Below are 17,196 nucleotides of genomic sequence, written 5' to 3'. Positions count from 1 at the left end.
ACAAAATAGCCATATTTGGACAGATATTTGAGAGTGGGGTGTGACGTGTAACAAGATGACTGCCCACCCAACAGTTGCACTTGTGAATGGGAGGTTGTGGTGGACAAAAGGGGGTTGATAACACCCAGTTGAGGAGGCTTTCCCTGCCCGGAGACAGAGACTAGGCATCTACCTAATTGAGAATGTGCAGTTGGGAGGGGGTTATACAGCTGTTGCGATATGGGGAAGTAGTAATTCTGGCAGCAGGGGGGGGGGATTGAGGGCAGCTGGGATGTAGCAGCAGGGAGGGTTCTGAGGTCTGTCCGAGATTGTGCGCCCAAAGGTTTGTATTGGCGTTGAGGTTGCCACAAGGGCTGAAGCCGAGCAAAGTGTCTAACTCTAGGCCTCTGTTTGGTCAGAGCAATGAATGAAAACTATCGCAACCGTGTTTCGGGAGGACACTTGGTACATTTTGTGATAGGGGATTCTTGTGGAAGGAGCAGTTGAGGAAGGGAAGGAAGATGGCAGCCCACTGGTCACCTGCACATGTTCAGTGGGGGAGTAAGTGTGGTACCACACTCGAAGGGGCTTTCCCTTTCTAGAGGCAGGTGCAGTTGGGACAGACTTCTCCAAGGGACATGTGTGTCTGGAGGGGCAGGAAAACCTGTAGTTAGGAATGGCATGTAGAAAAGTAGGAGCCAGGGCTACAGCTCATACATGGCAGGGCTGGGATTTAAACTAGTTTTCTCCGCCACCAGAGCTCCTGCTTTTAATATTTTTAGTGGTGTTTTTCTTAAGTATTGGTACCAGAACCTGAGGCATCAACATCACTAGGGTGCTTTTGAAAGGCATATTCCTGGGCTACAATTACTGAAGCAAATATCTGTGGGTGAAGTTCAAGAATCTACATTTTAAATAAGCCCCCAGTCTTCCAGAAGGTGACAGAGCCTGTCACTGGAAAGTGACTTCTATGTTGCTATTTGAAGCACATCTTCATATCCCAAATTCATTAGAACTGTTGGGGACAAATATAATTGAGGATAAATTATCCTGTGACTTCATTTTAAAATAATATGTCTTCTAGGACATCTTTCTCCATCTATGATCAAATGTAATGAATCTTCTGTCAGTTACAGGTCCAATGTCTCCATGAAGTATGTTTACAACCTACTGTGCTCACCTGTCTAAAAGGCAGGAGGGAGGATAGGGGATGGGAGGTGCGGTAGGGCAGGTTGGGCAGAGCACGGAGCCACATGCGCTGGGGCAAAACACACACCTGGGCAGAGATTCCTGGTCTCTGGCCTGGTGCCTGTGAAAAATTGCAAGATAACAGCTCCAAGCAGGCAGCTTTTAAATCAAGCCCTGTCTTCAGGGGGGCTGAAAAAGGTGAAAGGTTCCTCCTGCCATGTCAGGAAAGGCACTTAGCCAGCACAAGCTCCTGCTTGAGAAGTCAGAGCTCATGCCAGTTCCAGGGATCTGAATGTGGAGGTTGGAATATAGAACTGCTGTTCTTTTATAAACTTGTGTTCTTTTCTTCCTAGTCTGTGTGGGAAAGCTCACTTTTTATTAACTCTTCTCTCAAAGGGTACACACTGAAAGCAGGAAAAGGCTGAGGTTTTGTTTCCAATTTTGTCCTTAACCCATTGTACATACTCTGGGCTTACATACTCTGGCTCATACCTCCTCATATCATATGATTTCAGTTTATCTGTGGTGAGAAAAAATAGGAGTGTTGTTCCATTGCCACTGGATAAATTCCAGAGCCCAGAAAAGTCTTTTGAGTGACCAGTTTCATTTCCTTTAAGACTATCAGACAGATAAGAGTGTCTTCTAATTTTAAGCATTCCACTGAAGGGAATTTCTAACCTTAATTGGTCATTCTTTTAGTTTCTAAACCCTCTCGCACCGTCAGAAAGTTCTCTCTGTTTTCCTCTTTAAACTTTTCTTGATTTTTCTTTAGGTCCCTGTCTTTTGCTCTGGCCTCACTGAGTATTGAGAACAGCTGGTTGCCATGTTGCTGACAAGCTTAGCGAGTACTTTGAGATCTTCCAAAAGGCTGCAGCTGAAGGCAAAGTGGGCTTATTAGCTTCTCAGAGTGTATATGGAGTGTTCCTCGGTGAGGAAAGAGAAACGAAGGTGAGGCTGGCAGTCCCGGGAGCAGCTTGCTTTTCACTGTCTGGAACCTTTCTGGAACCTCTAAATATGCCACCCAGTCATCATTAATCAAATACCTGCTTTGTGGAGGCTCTGTGTTTTGTGTTAGGTTCTGCATCCACACTCATGGCGGGTGACCGTCCTATGAACTTTGGTGTAGTAGTCAAGTATAGTGTTCTTGTAGTTAGGCTTTCTTGGCTGTAAGCAGCAGAGACTTGCTTGAGTTCTCCAGTGAAAAGGGAACTTATTATAACATAAGAAAAATGGAACTGGGAAGCCATTGGGAAGGACTAGATTCTCTAGCTCTTTCAGGAGCAGTATGGGGTTTTCCCTCATGATGTATCTGCTTCCTGCCACTGTGTTCTCTTCTTTTACCAATCAGTTTCCTCAGCTTACCCAGAATTGATGTCTATTCATAACTTTGGACTGAACTTGGCTTTAGCTTGACACACACTTGATTTTACCTCCTGGTGTTTTTTCCTAACTTCTGCTCCATCTGCTAAGTAGCTCAGCTTCTCTATGTTTCTTTTCTTTTTTAAAAATATTTATTATTTATTTGGTTGCACTGGGTCTTAGTTGCGGCAGGCTGACTCCTTAGTTGCAGCAGGCAGGCTCCTTAGTTGCAGCTCGCGGGCTCCTTAGTTGTGGCGTGCCGACTCTTAGTTGCAGCATGCATGTGGGATATAGTTCCCTGATCAGGGATCGAAACTGAGCCCCCTGCATTGGGAGTGTGGAGTCTTAACCACTGCGCCACCAGGGAAGTCCAGCATCTGTGTTTCTTGATTAAAATTTCCAGAAACAAAAATCTGGCCCAGCTATTCTCTTCAGAGCACGATATGATGTCATCCATTACTGGCCAGCCAATGAATTTGGTTGCTTTTGTGTCAGATGCCAATGCTTAGTTCAATCCATGGTCGCCAAAGGCACGGGAGAGGTGGTCATAGGTTATAAAATGTAAACCTAGGCAGTAAACAAGAGCTGCGGATGAGGCAGTTGTCCTTAAAAGACAGTGTCAGCAAGCAGACCCAGATTTGTATCTCTGGTCAGAAGAGTAAGGTTATCACTAGGATCACATAGATTTTCCCTGTAGTAACCAAATGACCTAAACAAAATGGAGGTGAAGGCAAGGGGCACAGTGGAAGGTTTTGGAAGCCAAAGAAAGTAGGAATGCTTAGCATGAAGCTGGAATGGTTTCTCAGAAGAAGGAAGTGTTTCTGGAAGAGGGAGTCTGGTGCCCTGCTCACCGGGAGAAGCCTAGATAACGTGGATGCTTTCTGTCGATCCCAGTCTGGCAGCTGAATTCAAGCTACAGAAATCATGACCTAGCTTCGACTAGCAAGGACTGACTTGACTCTTAGAAAAGGCTGAATTGTAGGAAAGAGTAGCAGCCCCTACCTTTTTATTCTTTGTAAATCAGACCAAGATAGAAGAGGAGTCTGGTTGGAGAGGCCAATTCAGCTTTGTAAGTCATTGGCAGAAACATTTCGGCTGTGAAAAGCATACTGGCCCGTCTCAATCCCCAATCCTGTCCTTTCTTTGTGAGTTGTTCCCTCTACTATCTACTGCAACTCACCACCTATGGCACAGCAAAGAAATCCTGTTGAGTTGGTAGTGTCATAGACATTTAGGGTAAAAGGGGAAAGGTAAGCTCTGAGTGGAGGAGGGAGAATTTGAGCTGAGCTAATCCAGAGGGAATGTTGGGATGATAGAAGACCTGTTATATTTTTTCTACCTGTGTGTATGCTTTTTTTTTTTTTTCCAGGACTGCTGATAAGCTCAGGCTGTGCATTATACCCCTTAGGATGGAATAGCCCGGAGATAATGCAAACATGTGGGAATGTCTCCAATCAATTTCAGTTAGGTAAGGTGGCCTGTGCAGGATGGCGGTGATGGCTCAGTGGGAATCTGTTTTTCAAAGCGCTCTTGGAGGGGCCTGTGCTTGCTCGTGGTGCTTGCCTGAGTCTCTCACTATCTTAGCTTGTGGGAAGTGGTGGCTTGGTCAGACTTACGCGGCCTTGCTAATTTACAAGGCTTGAACATAAATTCTACTTCTTTAACCATGTCTCTCCACACCCTTTATGCAATTTTACCCAGAGTCCTGTGACCGATTTGGGACAACCCTACCTATAGAGGGATTCCAAATGCTTGGAGACTGCTAATCCGTCATCCTCTGAATAAATCCTATTCCCCGTTGTATATCCTTCTAGGCACTATTTTCCAAATACAAATCAATAGTATCTCTTCTCACTCCCCACTGAGGTTATAACAAGAGGTAATTTGTTTTACATCACGCATTAGGAACCTAGGTTAAACACTGGGAACTGTTACTGGCATTTTTACATTGTTACTGGCATGTTAATGACAAGAGGTGTTAAATATTAAAATGGGTGACAGAAGTAGCTCTGGGCTCTTCTATGGTTACCAACTTCACTGAGAATGGCTTAAGTTCGTTATTGTGAATTGGGAATAGATTGGACTCTCCCTGGAAGATTTCAAAATATTTGTCCAACCTACCATGATGGAAGAGAATAGGAGGAGAAATGTCTAGGATTCCTTGAGTATTCTCAGTTGTAGGAGAGGATTTTGGAACAATGAGGCCACCCATTCCCTGTAGCTTATGCTCCAATACTTCCCTTTTTTCTCTGTGGCCTTAGATTGTTTTTTGAGTCTCACCCGACTCATTTTTGGAGGAAGGAGCTGTTTACTGTACAAACATAACATAACGGAAGGGCTATATAGAAGACGTGACAAATGTAGACCCCGGCATGTTCAGTGTTCCTGGCTCAGGGCAGGGCTGACTGGTAAATATAATAATTCTGCCATAGGTGAAGGAATGAATAAATACTTGGGGGCAGGTGCTGGGTTGTTAGTCCTATAATTCTACTTTTCTAAAATAACAGCTTTATTGACATATAATTCACATGCCATAAAATTTGCCCTTTTAAAGTGTACAATTAGTGGGTTTTAGTATATTCACAAGGTTGTGCAATCATCACCACTATTCAATTCCAGAATGTTTTCATCACCCCAAAATGAAACCCCTTACCCATTAGCAGCCACTCCTCATTCCTCCCTGTACCCAGGCCCCAGCAACCACCATCAATTTAGATTTGCCTGTTCTGGACATTTCAGATAAATGCAATCATATTATAATATGTGGCTTTTTGTGTCTGCCTCCTTTTACTTAGCATGATGTTTTCAAAGTTCATCCATGTTGTAGCTTGTATCAGTACTTCTGCCTTTCATGGCTGAATAATTCTCCATTGTATAGATATAACATATTTTATCCACTCATCAGTTGATGGATACGTGGGTTTTTCTACTTTGGGGATATTATGAATAATACTGCTATAAGAATTTGTGTACACATTTTTGTATGAAAATATATTTTTATTTCTCTTGGGTATGTATCTAGGTAGGCGTGGAATTGCTGGGACAAATGGTGACTCTATATTTAAGACTTCTGAGGACCCCCCAGGCTGTTTTCCAAAGTGAAAACATCACTTTGGAAACTGCATCATTTTACACTTCCATCAGCAATGTATAAGGGTTCCAATTTTCCAACATCTTCACCAATACTTATTTTACATTTATTAAATTATAGCCATCCTAATGTGTGTGAAATGATATCTCATTGTGATTTTAATTTGTGTTTCCCTGATGATCGATTTTGTTGAGCATCTTTTCATTTACTTATTGGCCATTTCTATATATTCTTTGAAGAAATGTCTATTCAAATCTTTTGCTGATTTTTCACTGGGTTATTTGCCCTTTTTTGTTAAGTTGTAAGAGTTCTTAATGTATTCTGGACACTAGACCCCTTTCAGTTATATGACTTGCAAGTACTTTTTCTCATTCTGTGGGTTGTATTTTCACTTTCTTGATGATATCCTTTGAAATACAAAATTATTTAATTTTGATGAAATCCACTTTTATCTAATTTTTCTCTTGTTGCTTGTGCTTTTGGTATCAGATCTAGGAATACAGTATTGCCAGATCTAAAGTCATGAAGACTGTTTTGGCTACTCTGGGTCCCTTGCATTTCCATGTGGATTTTAGGTTCAGCTTGTCAATTTCTGCAAAAAATCAGCTGGGATCTTGATAGAGATTGGATCAGTTTGGAGTGTATTGCCTCTTTAGTAATATTAAGTTTTCCAACCAATGAACACAAGATGATGTTCCAGTGAGTTAGGTTATCTTTAACCTCATTTGATGATATTTTGTAGTTTTCATTATATAAGCCTTGCAATTTGTTGGGTGACATATATCCCTAAGTATTTTATTGTTTTGATTATATTGTAAATGGAATTGCTTTCTTAATTTTATTTTTGGATCACTCATTGTTAGTGTATAGAAATACAAATAATTTTTCTGTATTGACCTTATATCCTGCAACCTTGCTGAACTCCTTTACAAATTCTAATGAACTTTTAGTAGATTACTTAGGATTTATTATATACAAGATCACATGATCTGTGAAGAGAGATAGTTTTACATCTTCCTTTCCAATCTTTTCCTTGTGTAATTGCCCCGGCTAGAACCTCTAGGACAATGTTGAATAGGACTCGTCAGAGGTCTAGTCAACATCCTTGTCTTATCCCTGATCTTAGGGGTAAAGCATCCAGTTTTTCACCACTAAGTAAGAAGTTGGCTAGGCTATTTTCATAGATGGCTTTTATTAGGTTTGAGAAAGTTCCTTTCTATCTATTCCTAGTGTAAGCGTATTCATCATGAAAAGGTGCTGGATTTTGTCAAATGCTTTTTCTACACCTACTGAGATGATCATATGTATTTTATTGATTTTCATATGTTAAACCAACCTTGAATTTTTGGGATAAATCACAGTTGGTCATGGTGTATAATCCATTTTATATGTTGCTGGATTCGGTTTGCCATATTTTGTTGAAGATTTTTGCATCTATATTTATTAGGAATATTAGTCTGTAGATTTCTTTCTTGTGACGTGTTGGTTGGATTTTGGTATGAGGATAATATTTTTCTAATAAAATGAGTTGGTACTTTGATTAATGTAAAATGCCAGAGTGAAAAACTGGAGATGTCATTTGCATGTAGTTGTTTGGCAGTTTTCTGCACCAATCAATCACCACCTCCAAGGACCTAGTTCCCAAATGGGCAATTCTGTGTTTGACTGCCTCTGTCCCAAGTTGATGGGCTTCAATCGTGTTTACCACAAGATCATTACTTTTCTCTTCCTTCATTTACTCAGGTTTTTTTTTTTTTCCTTTGGTTACCGTTTCCCTCTCCACTGCATTCTTCTCCTTTATTTACCCTTCTCTCCTACACCATATATTTGCCTAAGGGCTCTAGCTCCCCTCTCCTTAGTGCACTGGACACTGTGTTGTTCTGTGAATCTGTAGGGGTGAAGGAATTGAAGAATCCTGCTTGAGTGAAGCCCTCCTAGTTCCTTTTTTGAATCACTGTCACATCCTTGCAACTCCTTGTGTCTCTTATTCCTCTGAAGCCCACATTTGCTGCCCGTATTCTCCAATTGCATGCCTGTATATTAGCACCTTTCTGGTTAGTACTGAAAAAATGAGATAACCTGTGCCATTCCTGACCCATTTCTAGTCAGCTGCCCAAACATACATGACAATGACAACTCTATTAACAGTTGTTCCCTTGCAATGTAGAGGTGCTAGGAGCAGCAGTAAAACTTGTAGTAGAATTAAAAAGAAATCTTTTATGATGTGATGGGAATGCCAAGCTTGTGAATACCAAGATTTGGGAATGCAAATGCTAGAAGTACAGCCTTTCTCCTTAGATCTTTCTTTAATACCCTGGAGATTCTGGCAGTGTGGAAGCATCCTCACACACCTTAGATATTAAGAGGATAGATGAATGAAATAGGAGAAAAGTACCGAGTGTCCAGTGTATAGGCCTTTATTCCCTTTTCCTTGAGAGGCAGCATGGTATACTGAAAGATCATAGAGTTTGGAGTCAAAGATCTCGGTTGGTATCCAGGCTCTGCCATCTTTGTAGTTGTATGGGGTAAAGTCACTTGATATCTATGTCTCAGTTTCCTTCTCTGTAAAATGGGGGATACTAATAATACCCATATCAGTGTTGTTGTTATGGTGAAATAAGAAAAAGTATATTGAAGTAGCTAACACAGTGTTTGACTTAAAATATACGATGGGCTTCCTTAATAGACAGCAGAGTACAATGTGCTGGGGGGTAGACTGTCAAATGATGGCATTACTTTGATTCTGCTGTAGGCTCCGTACCCTCCTATGTGCTCTGTATTTTGGGAAGGGAGAGACACAGAGCCAAGAAAGACATGGACCCTACCTGAGGAACAAAGCTTCTTACCCTGAGTGGCTTGAGAGAGATGAAGGGGATAGGGAGGACAGTAGAAGCAGGCATTGCCAGTCAGGGAAGTTGATTCTTAGAGTAAGTAGATTTCTCACTATGATACTTTGAATGGCCTCCTGCAGCCTCCAGTATGAAAGGGTTACACCCATGTCTTCAACTCCTCTTTCCCTAGGTTTCTCAGTCAAGTTATCCTAAACCATCCACAGTTATGATTTTTAGTCCTAGCCTGAATTATCAAAGATATGACTTGTATTAAGACAGCAATCTTGATATCTGTGTTAAATTAGAGATAGCCACAAATGCTTTGATACTCTTCCCATTTAGAGGCCAAGTCAATCTCTACCCTCTATCCTCCAAATCTGGGCTGGCCTACCTACAACTGCTTTAATCAATACAGTATGGCAGAAGTAACATCAAGTTTAGTCTAGGCCTAACCTCTAAAGAACCTGTAGTTTCCATGTTGGTTTCTTGGAGCTCTGAGCCATCATATAAAAAAATCTGACTACTCTGCTGGAGACCACATGGAAAGTCCTGGAGATACTTGGAGACAGAGAGGCCCAGTTGAGTCCAAACTTCCAGCCAAGGCACCAGACATGTGAGTGAAGCAGTCCTGGACCCTCCACACTAGCCATATGAATACCACTGAATGACCCTTGTTGATGCCAGTTGCACTAGAAGTATTACTCAGCTGAGCCCTGATCAAATTGTGACTCACAGATTTATGAAATATAATAAAATGATTGTTGTTTTAAGCTGCTATGTTCTGGGAGTGGTTTGTTATATAATAATAGACAACCAGAAAAATGCCAATTCATATACATACAAATTTAAGATTATTATTTTTAATCAAAAGTAATTTATGTATGTGACAAAATAAAACAGTACATAAAGGTTGAACATGCAAAGTCAGTCTTTTTCCTGACACCAATACCATTCTCCAAAGAGACCATTACATTCCTTTTGTATCTCTCCAGAATTTTTCATAAATGTAAAAATATGTGTTTCTATGCATATCTTTATTTTGTCCAGCCAAAATCATATTAGGTATCTATCTAACTATCTAGCTATCCATACTGTTCTGCACTTTGCATTTTCCACTAACCAATATCTCTTGAAGAGCTATTAACATTTATAGATCTCCAGCCTATGTTTTAGACACACCCTAATTTTTCCATTGTAGGAATAGCATAAATTCCACGAGGGCAGGGACATTTGTCTGTGAGATTAAGTAACTTGCCTAAGGTCACTCAGCTGGTAGAGTGGCAAAGCTGGGATTCAAATTCTAGAAACCTGGTCTAGGTAACACCATCCAATAGAAGTTTCTGCAATGATGGAAATATTCTGTGTCTTGCTGTCCAATGTGTTAGCCACAAGCCACGTGCTGTTGGTGAGCGGTTGAAATGTTAGGTTTGTGGGACTGAATTTTTAATTTAATTTTATTAATCTAAATTTTAGTAAATATTAATGTATTTAATTTTATGAATGTAATTTATTTTATTTTATTAATTTAAATGTCATAGTCACAATGTGACCAGTGGCTACCATTTTGGACAGCAGGGCTTGAGAGTCTGTGCTCTTAGCTGCTATGCTCCTCTGTAGAGAAGAAAGAGCCTATTGAGGAGACTCAGAAGGAGTAGCCAGAGAGATGTAAAGAAAATGAAGAGTGTGGTGTCACAAAAGCCAAGAGAAAGAGAGTATGTCAAAAAAAAAAAAGGGGCATGGTCAATTGTGTTTAATGCTGCTGCAAGTTGCTAGATGAGGATAGAGAAGTGGCCATTGGAGTCAGCCAGACGAAGGGACCCAGAGGACCAGTTTTGGACTTATAGATATTAGAGGTATTGTGAGATAAGGAAATGAATGCAGTGCGTGCCGACAATTCTTTCAAAAACTTTTGCTATGAAGGAGAGCAGAGAAACTGTGTAGTAACTGAAGGAGAATGTGGGATGAAGAGAGGCTTTTACTAAGATGACCAAATAGTTGAATGATGATGGTAATGATCCTATAGTGGAGAGAGATTGATGCAGAATAGCAAGGTCCTTGACAAAGTGAAGGTGCAATGGGCAGGACCCGTGAACAGACATTTCAGTTGATTTCAACTGATTTCCTATACACATATTTCAGCTTTGCTGTGATTTTCAAAATTCTCTTAGATCTATAAAACTATTAGGGCATTCCTTCATATCCAAAGGCCTATAAGCATCGGACACACAAATGAGCCCCATTGAGAATTTAGAGAAGCTAAATACTTCTAATGGCACATAGCTGTTTTCAAGTAAGCTTATAAAAACCATTGTGTTATCAGGAGCACATAATTCTAAGGTAAGGTCTCTACCTTATCAATGGATCACATTAGCAACATGTTCTCATGAATATGATCTAATCTGATCCTTGAAAGTGCACACATAGCAGATCGTAGTATGCCCATTTTATAATGAGGAAACCCTGAAATATGGAGAGGTACAACGATTTGTGTAAGGTCACACAGCAAGTAAAAGGCAGAACTGTGAGTAGAGCCTTATCTCCTAATTCACTGTCCTGTGTGTACTACAATGACTTTTTTCCTTTCTATTGGTGAGGGTGTATCTTGAGTCATTTGAGAATTTTTTTCCTTAAGATATGCTTTAGCTCTATTGTTTTCAGAAACAAATGTCTGAAACATCATGGAAAGTACCCAGTATTGCATCCTGTCTCCCCCCACCCTCACCACCTGCGCTCAGCCTGAGTTCCCTGTCAATCTTTTAGTATAATCAGAGTACAAATAAATAAGGCAGTGGCTGGACGTGATGGGATTCTCAAAGAGTTCCTCAGTGGAATGGATATGTGTGGGAAATTTTAAAGTGCCTCTAGATTTGACTTGCACTAATAAAGGCACCTAAATTGCCCAGCAAAACTTGATCATAGAAGAAAGATATAAAGATGTGTAGAAAAGTTTTTGTGTTCCACGTTCTAAGATCATATGCAGTCTACCTAGGGCCTCTCTCTGGTCTTCTGGGATATCTACTCCTTATGTGTGTCTTATCTCAGTCTCTCTTCCTGAGAGAAGGAGACTGTGTGTGTTTCTTTGGGGGAGTGTCAGATAAACGATCTGAAGGGGGTGGGGAAGATACAGATCTCAAAACAAAAACTTACAGTTGCAAAAGGAATCTCAAACCCCTTGCCCTCCAAAAGTTTGAACTCTTTCTTTCCAATGCCTCTCCTGTTTCTAGGATCTCGTCTGTTGTCTCCCAGTCCATCTTCCAGGTCCCTTGCCATCCCAGTCCTCCCCCAGTGCCTGCTCTACATCCCCCCACCAGAAATTCACTTACCTGGCTCTTACCCACAAGAGTCATCAGTTAAGTTTAGGTAATTGACTCTCTTTCTTCTTTTTCTTCATTTAAAGAAGAAATTAACTTGTATGGAACCACAAAAGGCCCCAAATAACCAAAGTAATCTTGAGAATGAAGAACAAAGCCAGAGGCATCACACTTCCTGATTTCAAACCATATTACAAAGTTATAGTAGTCAAAACAGTATAGTATTGGGCTTAAAAACAGACACATAGATCAGTGGAAGAGAATACAGAGCTCAGAAATAAACCCACACAAATATGGTCAATTAATCTATGACACAGGAAACAAGAATATACAATGAGAAAATGATAGTCTCTTCAATAAATGGTATTGGGGAAACTTGACAGCCACATGCAAAAGAATGAAACTGGACCACTATCTTACACCATACACAAAAATTAAAATGGATTAAAGACTTTAACATAAAACCTGAAACCATAAAACTCCTAGCAGAAAACACAGGCAGTAAGATCCCTGACATGAATCTTGGCAATGATTTTTTTGGATTTTACACCAAAAACAAAGGCAACATAAGCAAAAATAAACAAGTGGAACTACATCAAACTAAAGAGCTTTTGCATAGCAAAGTAAACCATCAACAAAATGAAAAGGCAACCTACCAAATGGAAGAAAATATATGCAAATCATATATCTGATAAGGTGCTGATATCCAAAATATATACAGAAGTCATATAAATCCGTAGCAAAAAATCAAACAATCTGATTTAAAAATGGTGAGAGGATCCAAACAGACATTTTTCCAAAAAAAGGCATACAGATGACAGATGTCCAACAGGTACATGAAAAGGTGCTCAACATCACTAAGTATCAAAGAAATGCAAATGAAACCCATAGTGAGATATCACCTCACACCTGTCAGAATGGCTATCATCAAAAAGACTACAAACAATAAATGCTGGAGAGGGTGTGGAGAAAAGGGAACCCTCTTGCACTGTTGGTGGGAATGTAAATTGATACAGCCACTATGGAGAACAATATGGAGGTTCCTTAAAAAACTAAAAATAGAACTACCATACGACGCAGCAATCCCACTACTGAGCATATACCCTGAGAAAACTATAATTCAAAAAGAGTCATGTACCAAAATGTTCATTGCAGCTCTATTTACAAGAGCCAGGACATGGAAGCAACCTAAGTGTCCATCAACAGATGAATGGATAAAGAAGATGTGGCACATATATACAATGGAATATTACTCAGCCATAAAAAGAAATGAAATGGAGGTATTTGTAATGAGGTGGATGGACCTAGAGTCTGTCATACAGAGTGAAGTAAGTCAGAAAGAGAAAAACAAATACCGTATGCTAACACATATATATGGAATCTAAAAAAAAAAAAAAGGTCATGAAGAACCTAGGGGCAAGACAGGAATAAAGACACAGATCTACTAGAGAATGGACTTGAGGATACAGGGAGGGGGAAGGGTAAGCTGGGACAAAGTGAGAGAGTGGCATGGACATATATACACTACCAAATGTAAAATAGATAGCTAGGGGCTTCCCTGGTGGCGTAGTGGTTGAGAATCTGCCTGCCAATGCAGGGGACACGGGTTCGAGCCCTGGTCTGGGAGGATCCCACATGCTGCGGAGCAACTAGGCCCGTGAGCCACAATTACTGAGCCTGCGCATCTGGAGCCTGTGCTCCGCAACAGGAGAGGCCGTGACAGTGAGAGGCCCGCGCAATGCGATGAAGAGTGGCCCCCGCTCGCTGCAACTAGAGAAAGCCCTCGCACAGAAACGAAGACCCAACACAGCCAAAAATAAATAAATAAATAAATTAATTTAAAAAAAAAAAGATAGCTAGTGGGAAGCAGCCGCATAGCACAGGGAGATCAGCTCGGTGCTTTGTGACCACCTAGAGGGGTGGGATAGGGAGGGTGGGAGGGAGGGAGATGCAAGAGGGAAGAGATATGGGGACATATGCATATGTTTAACTGATTCACTTTGTTATAAAGCAGAAACTAAAACACCATTGTAAAGCAATTATACTCCAATAAAGATGTTTAAAATATATATATATGTAAGGAATAAGGAGTGTTGGCAAGGATGTGGAGAAAAGGGGATACTTGTGCACTGTTGGTGGGAATGTAAATTGGTGCAGCCACTATGGAAAACAGTATGGAGGTTCCTCAAAAAATTAAAAATAGAACTACCAGATGATCTAGCAACTCCACTTCTGGGTATTTATCCAAAGAAAACAAAAGCACTAACTCTAAAAGATATATGCACCCATATATTCATTGCAGAATTATTTGCAGTAGCCAAGACATGGAAACAACCTACATGTCCATTGATGAATGAATGGATAAAGAAACTGTGGATATATAGACAATGGAACATTATTCATCCTCAGAAAACAAGGAAATCTTGCCATTTGCAACAACATGGATGGACCTTGAGGGCATTATGCTAAGTGAAATAAGTCAGACAGACAAAGACAAATACTGTATGATCTGAAAAAAACAACCAACAACAAAAGAAAAAAAACAAACAAACTCACAGATACAGAGAATAGGTTGGTGGTTGCCAGAGGCAGAGAGTGGGGATTAAGTGAAATGGGTAAAAGGAGTCAAAAGGCACAAACTTCTGGTTATAAAATATATAAGTACTGGGGATGTAATGTACAGCATGGTGACTATAGTTAATAATACTGTATTATGTGTTTGAAAGTTGCTAAAAGAGTAGATCTTAAAAGTTCTCATCGTAAGAAAAAAATGTATAACTGTGTGGTGATGGATATTAACTAGACTTATTGTCATGATCATTTCACAATATATGCATATAGTGAATCATTACATATTGTACACCTGAAATTAATATAATGTCATATGTCAATTATATCTCATTAAAAATAAGAAATTAACAATCAAATATTTTAAAGAGAAAAGATAAACAATAATCATGAACTTGAACTGAAACCTACAATGGGAGGGACCTTGTAGATCAATCAGTGGTCTCATTTATAGCTACTGAGACCCAATAAGCACAGTGACTATCTCAATTCCCCACTAGGGACTTGGGGCTAGCTCACTGACTCTCACGCACACTGAGATGTTGCTCAATGGCAATCCAATATCTGTTTGTTGAATGAATCACCTATTCAGTAAGAAGGGGAAAGTCAGACAAAGGCTCCCAGCAAGAGCCAAGTGCCAACTTTCCCACACTTTAATTTGATTAAGTAAATGAAAGATTTAAGCTGAGAAAGTTGTTTTGATGGTTGTTAATTGAACTCTAGACATCAAATAAAGATTTCGTGGACTTGATCCCACACAAATGAATCTATCTCGGTTCAAAATTAAATTGATGCATTTAACTCCACGTTTTAGTTACTTCACCAAGCCTTTAATTGGCCTCACCAAGAATGGGAACCAGGGAAGAACCCATGGGAGGATAGCCTAGTGGTAAGAGTGGGCTTTATCATATCTACACCCTTAGTTCTGTGACCTTGGGCAAGTTTTTCAGCATTTGGGAGCTTATTGCTACTTCCTGGGGTTGTTGTGTGGATCAAATGACATCACACATGCAAAACACCTAGTACAGGGTTTGGTATATAGTAACCAGTCAACATTTGTTGTCTGGTATCATCATCATTATAATGATACCGGTTGTTGAAATGAAAAGGTCCCCAGTACTTTAGGTTTCAGAAAAAAGCAAGGAGCCACTTGTACATAGCATGATGAATAACAACACAGGCTAATAGTAGAAAGACCTGGGTTCAAATGTGAGCCCAGCCACTTACTATTTGTGCATCTTTGGGCACACTACTCAACCTCTCTGCATTTCCATTAATGGGGTGGATAAAAATATTTTTCTCCCTAAGGTTATTGAGAAGATTAAGTGAAGTAAAACACACCTAAAAATATTTAGCACACTAGGTTGCACTAAATGTAACCTGTTGTTAGTAGGTAATCAGCCCAGTTCTCAAGAGCCTCTTTGGAGAGGATGCCCCAGGCTTGACTTCTGGGAGGGAGGGAGGGAGGGACCCACTCAGCTTGACAAAGGCCCACAACAGAGGCTACCTAAAGGCCTTGTGTATGTGCCCTGTGTTTCCTCTCTCAGAGGCCCATTTCCTTTTTTCTCCCATCATTTCCTTTCATTCTTGCCAGTTCAAAGCCTTTTATGGTGACTCGGGGTTTGGCCTTTATGGGTTCAGTTTACAGGCGTTTCCTGTTACCTTTCCTCTCTGTCAGTTTCCTTCTTTATGGACAACGTTTTCTTGTGCTCACCAGAGCATAATAAAACAGCTTAATACATTCTCATGTCCACAGAGGGGCAGCAGAGTGTGGTAGAAACAGCCCTCGCCTGGGTATCAGAACAGCTGGGTTTTAATTTTCCTAAGCTTGCTTGGGCATGTCACTTTCCCACTCTGAGCCTTGGTTTCCCTGTTTTTACATAGAGAGCATTGGACTAGGCTGATGAACAACTAGAGGCCACAGATACCTACCTAACTCCCTGTCGTGACCTACCTACCTTTGTGGTGAGGCCCTTGATCTAATTTCATATTTATTTTGTTCTTAAAAACCAGAAGGATAGTGAAGAAATAAACCAGTCTTCTTAAGGCAACCGTCCCAGAGGAGAGGAGCCTTTTAGTATCACTCACCCACGGGGTGGGGCTAGGGATTGGCCAAAGGGATTTTGCCAGAAGCAACTCATTCATTGGGCAACATCAGCTAGAATGCCCTGGGCAGCCAATCCTTCTCGAAAACTTATGGCTCAGGTGTTGCTTAAGGTTTTTTCAGTTGCCCTCCTAGCCTACGCAGAGAGAAGTCTCCACCCAGAGACGAAGCTGGGCTAAGCTGGAGGAGGGAATCAGTGGGTGAGGGAGCAACTTAATTCAACTGCAGATCCCTGGTGCCTGGCACACTTTTGGCACTCTCTAAATGTTGCATTGAGTGGAATGAACAAATTGTAGGGTGGCTCTGTTGCCATCTTACTGTGTGACCATAGCCAAGTCATTTCAGTTCTTTAGTTTTTGTGTGTTTTAATTGAAATACATTTGGTATATAACATTGTATAAATATAAGCTGTACAACATGTTAGTTTGATACATTTATATATTGTAATATGATTGCCGTTGTAGTGATCATTAGCACCTATATTACATTACATAATTATAATTTCTTTGTAGTGGTTGGAATAATTATGTTCTAGTCTCTTAGCAAGTTTGGTGATTATCATACAATATTGTTTTCTATATTTACTGTACTGTGCATTAGATCTCTAGGGCTTATCTAGTACTTGTTGCAATGTTTGTATCCTTAAACATCTATTCTCTCACCCCCCAGCCCCTGATAACCACCATTTTATTCTCTGTATTTTTACGTGTTTGGCTTTTTTAGATTCTACATACAGATTTCAGCTCTTTAGACCTAGTTCCCCAT

The 17,196-nt window shown here is 40.4% G+C and overlaps 1 protein-coding gene across 5 annotated transcripts in view; it reads left to right on the top strand.

Moving 5' to 3' along the window:
- Positions 1 to 17,196, top strand: part of LHFPL1 (LHFPL tetraspan subfamily member 1) — a 52,778-nt gene that overhangs the window by 13,712 nt on the left and 21,870 nt on the right. For 2 of the 5 annotated variants that reach the window (XM_082377521.1, XM_082377520.1), the window contains one exon: positions 3,896 to 3,994. In XM_082377521.1, coding sequence (XP_082233647.1) covers positions 3,896 to 3,994 — 99 coding nt within the window. Of the gene's footprint in view, positions 1 to 3,895; positions 3,995 to 4,227; positions 13,825 to 17,196 lie in introns of those variants that run through there. The other 3 variants (XR_014239588.1, XM_082377522.1, XM_082377523.1) reach the window with 3 other exon arrangements.

Source organism: Balaenoptera borealis, assembly GCF_965194805.1.
Source record: "Balaenoptera borealis genome assembly, chromosome: X".
In the NCBI taxonomy this organism is placed as follows: Eukaryota; Metazoa; Chordata; class Mammalia; order Artiodactyla; family Balaenopteridae; genus Balaenoptera; species Balaenoptera borealis.
Note: the sequence above shows the minus strand (reverse complement) of the source record. Positions and strands in the feature narration are given on the sequence as shown.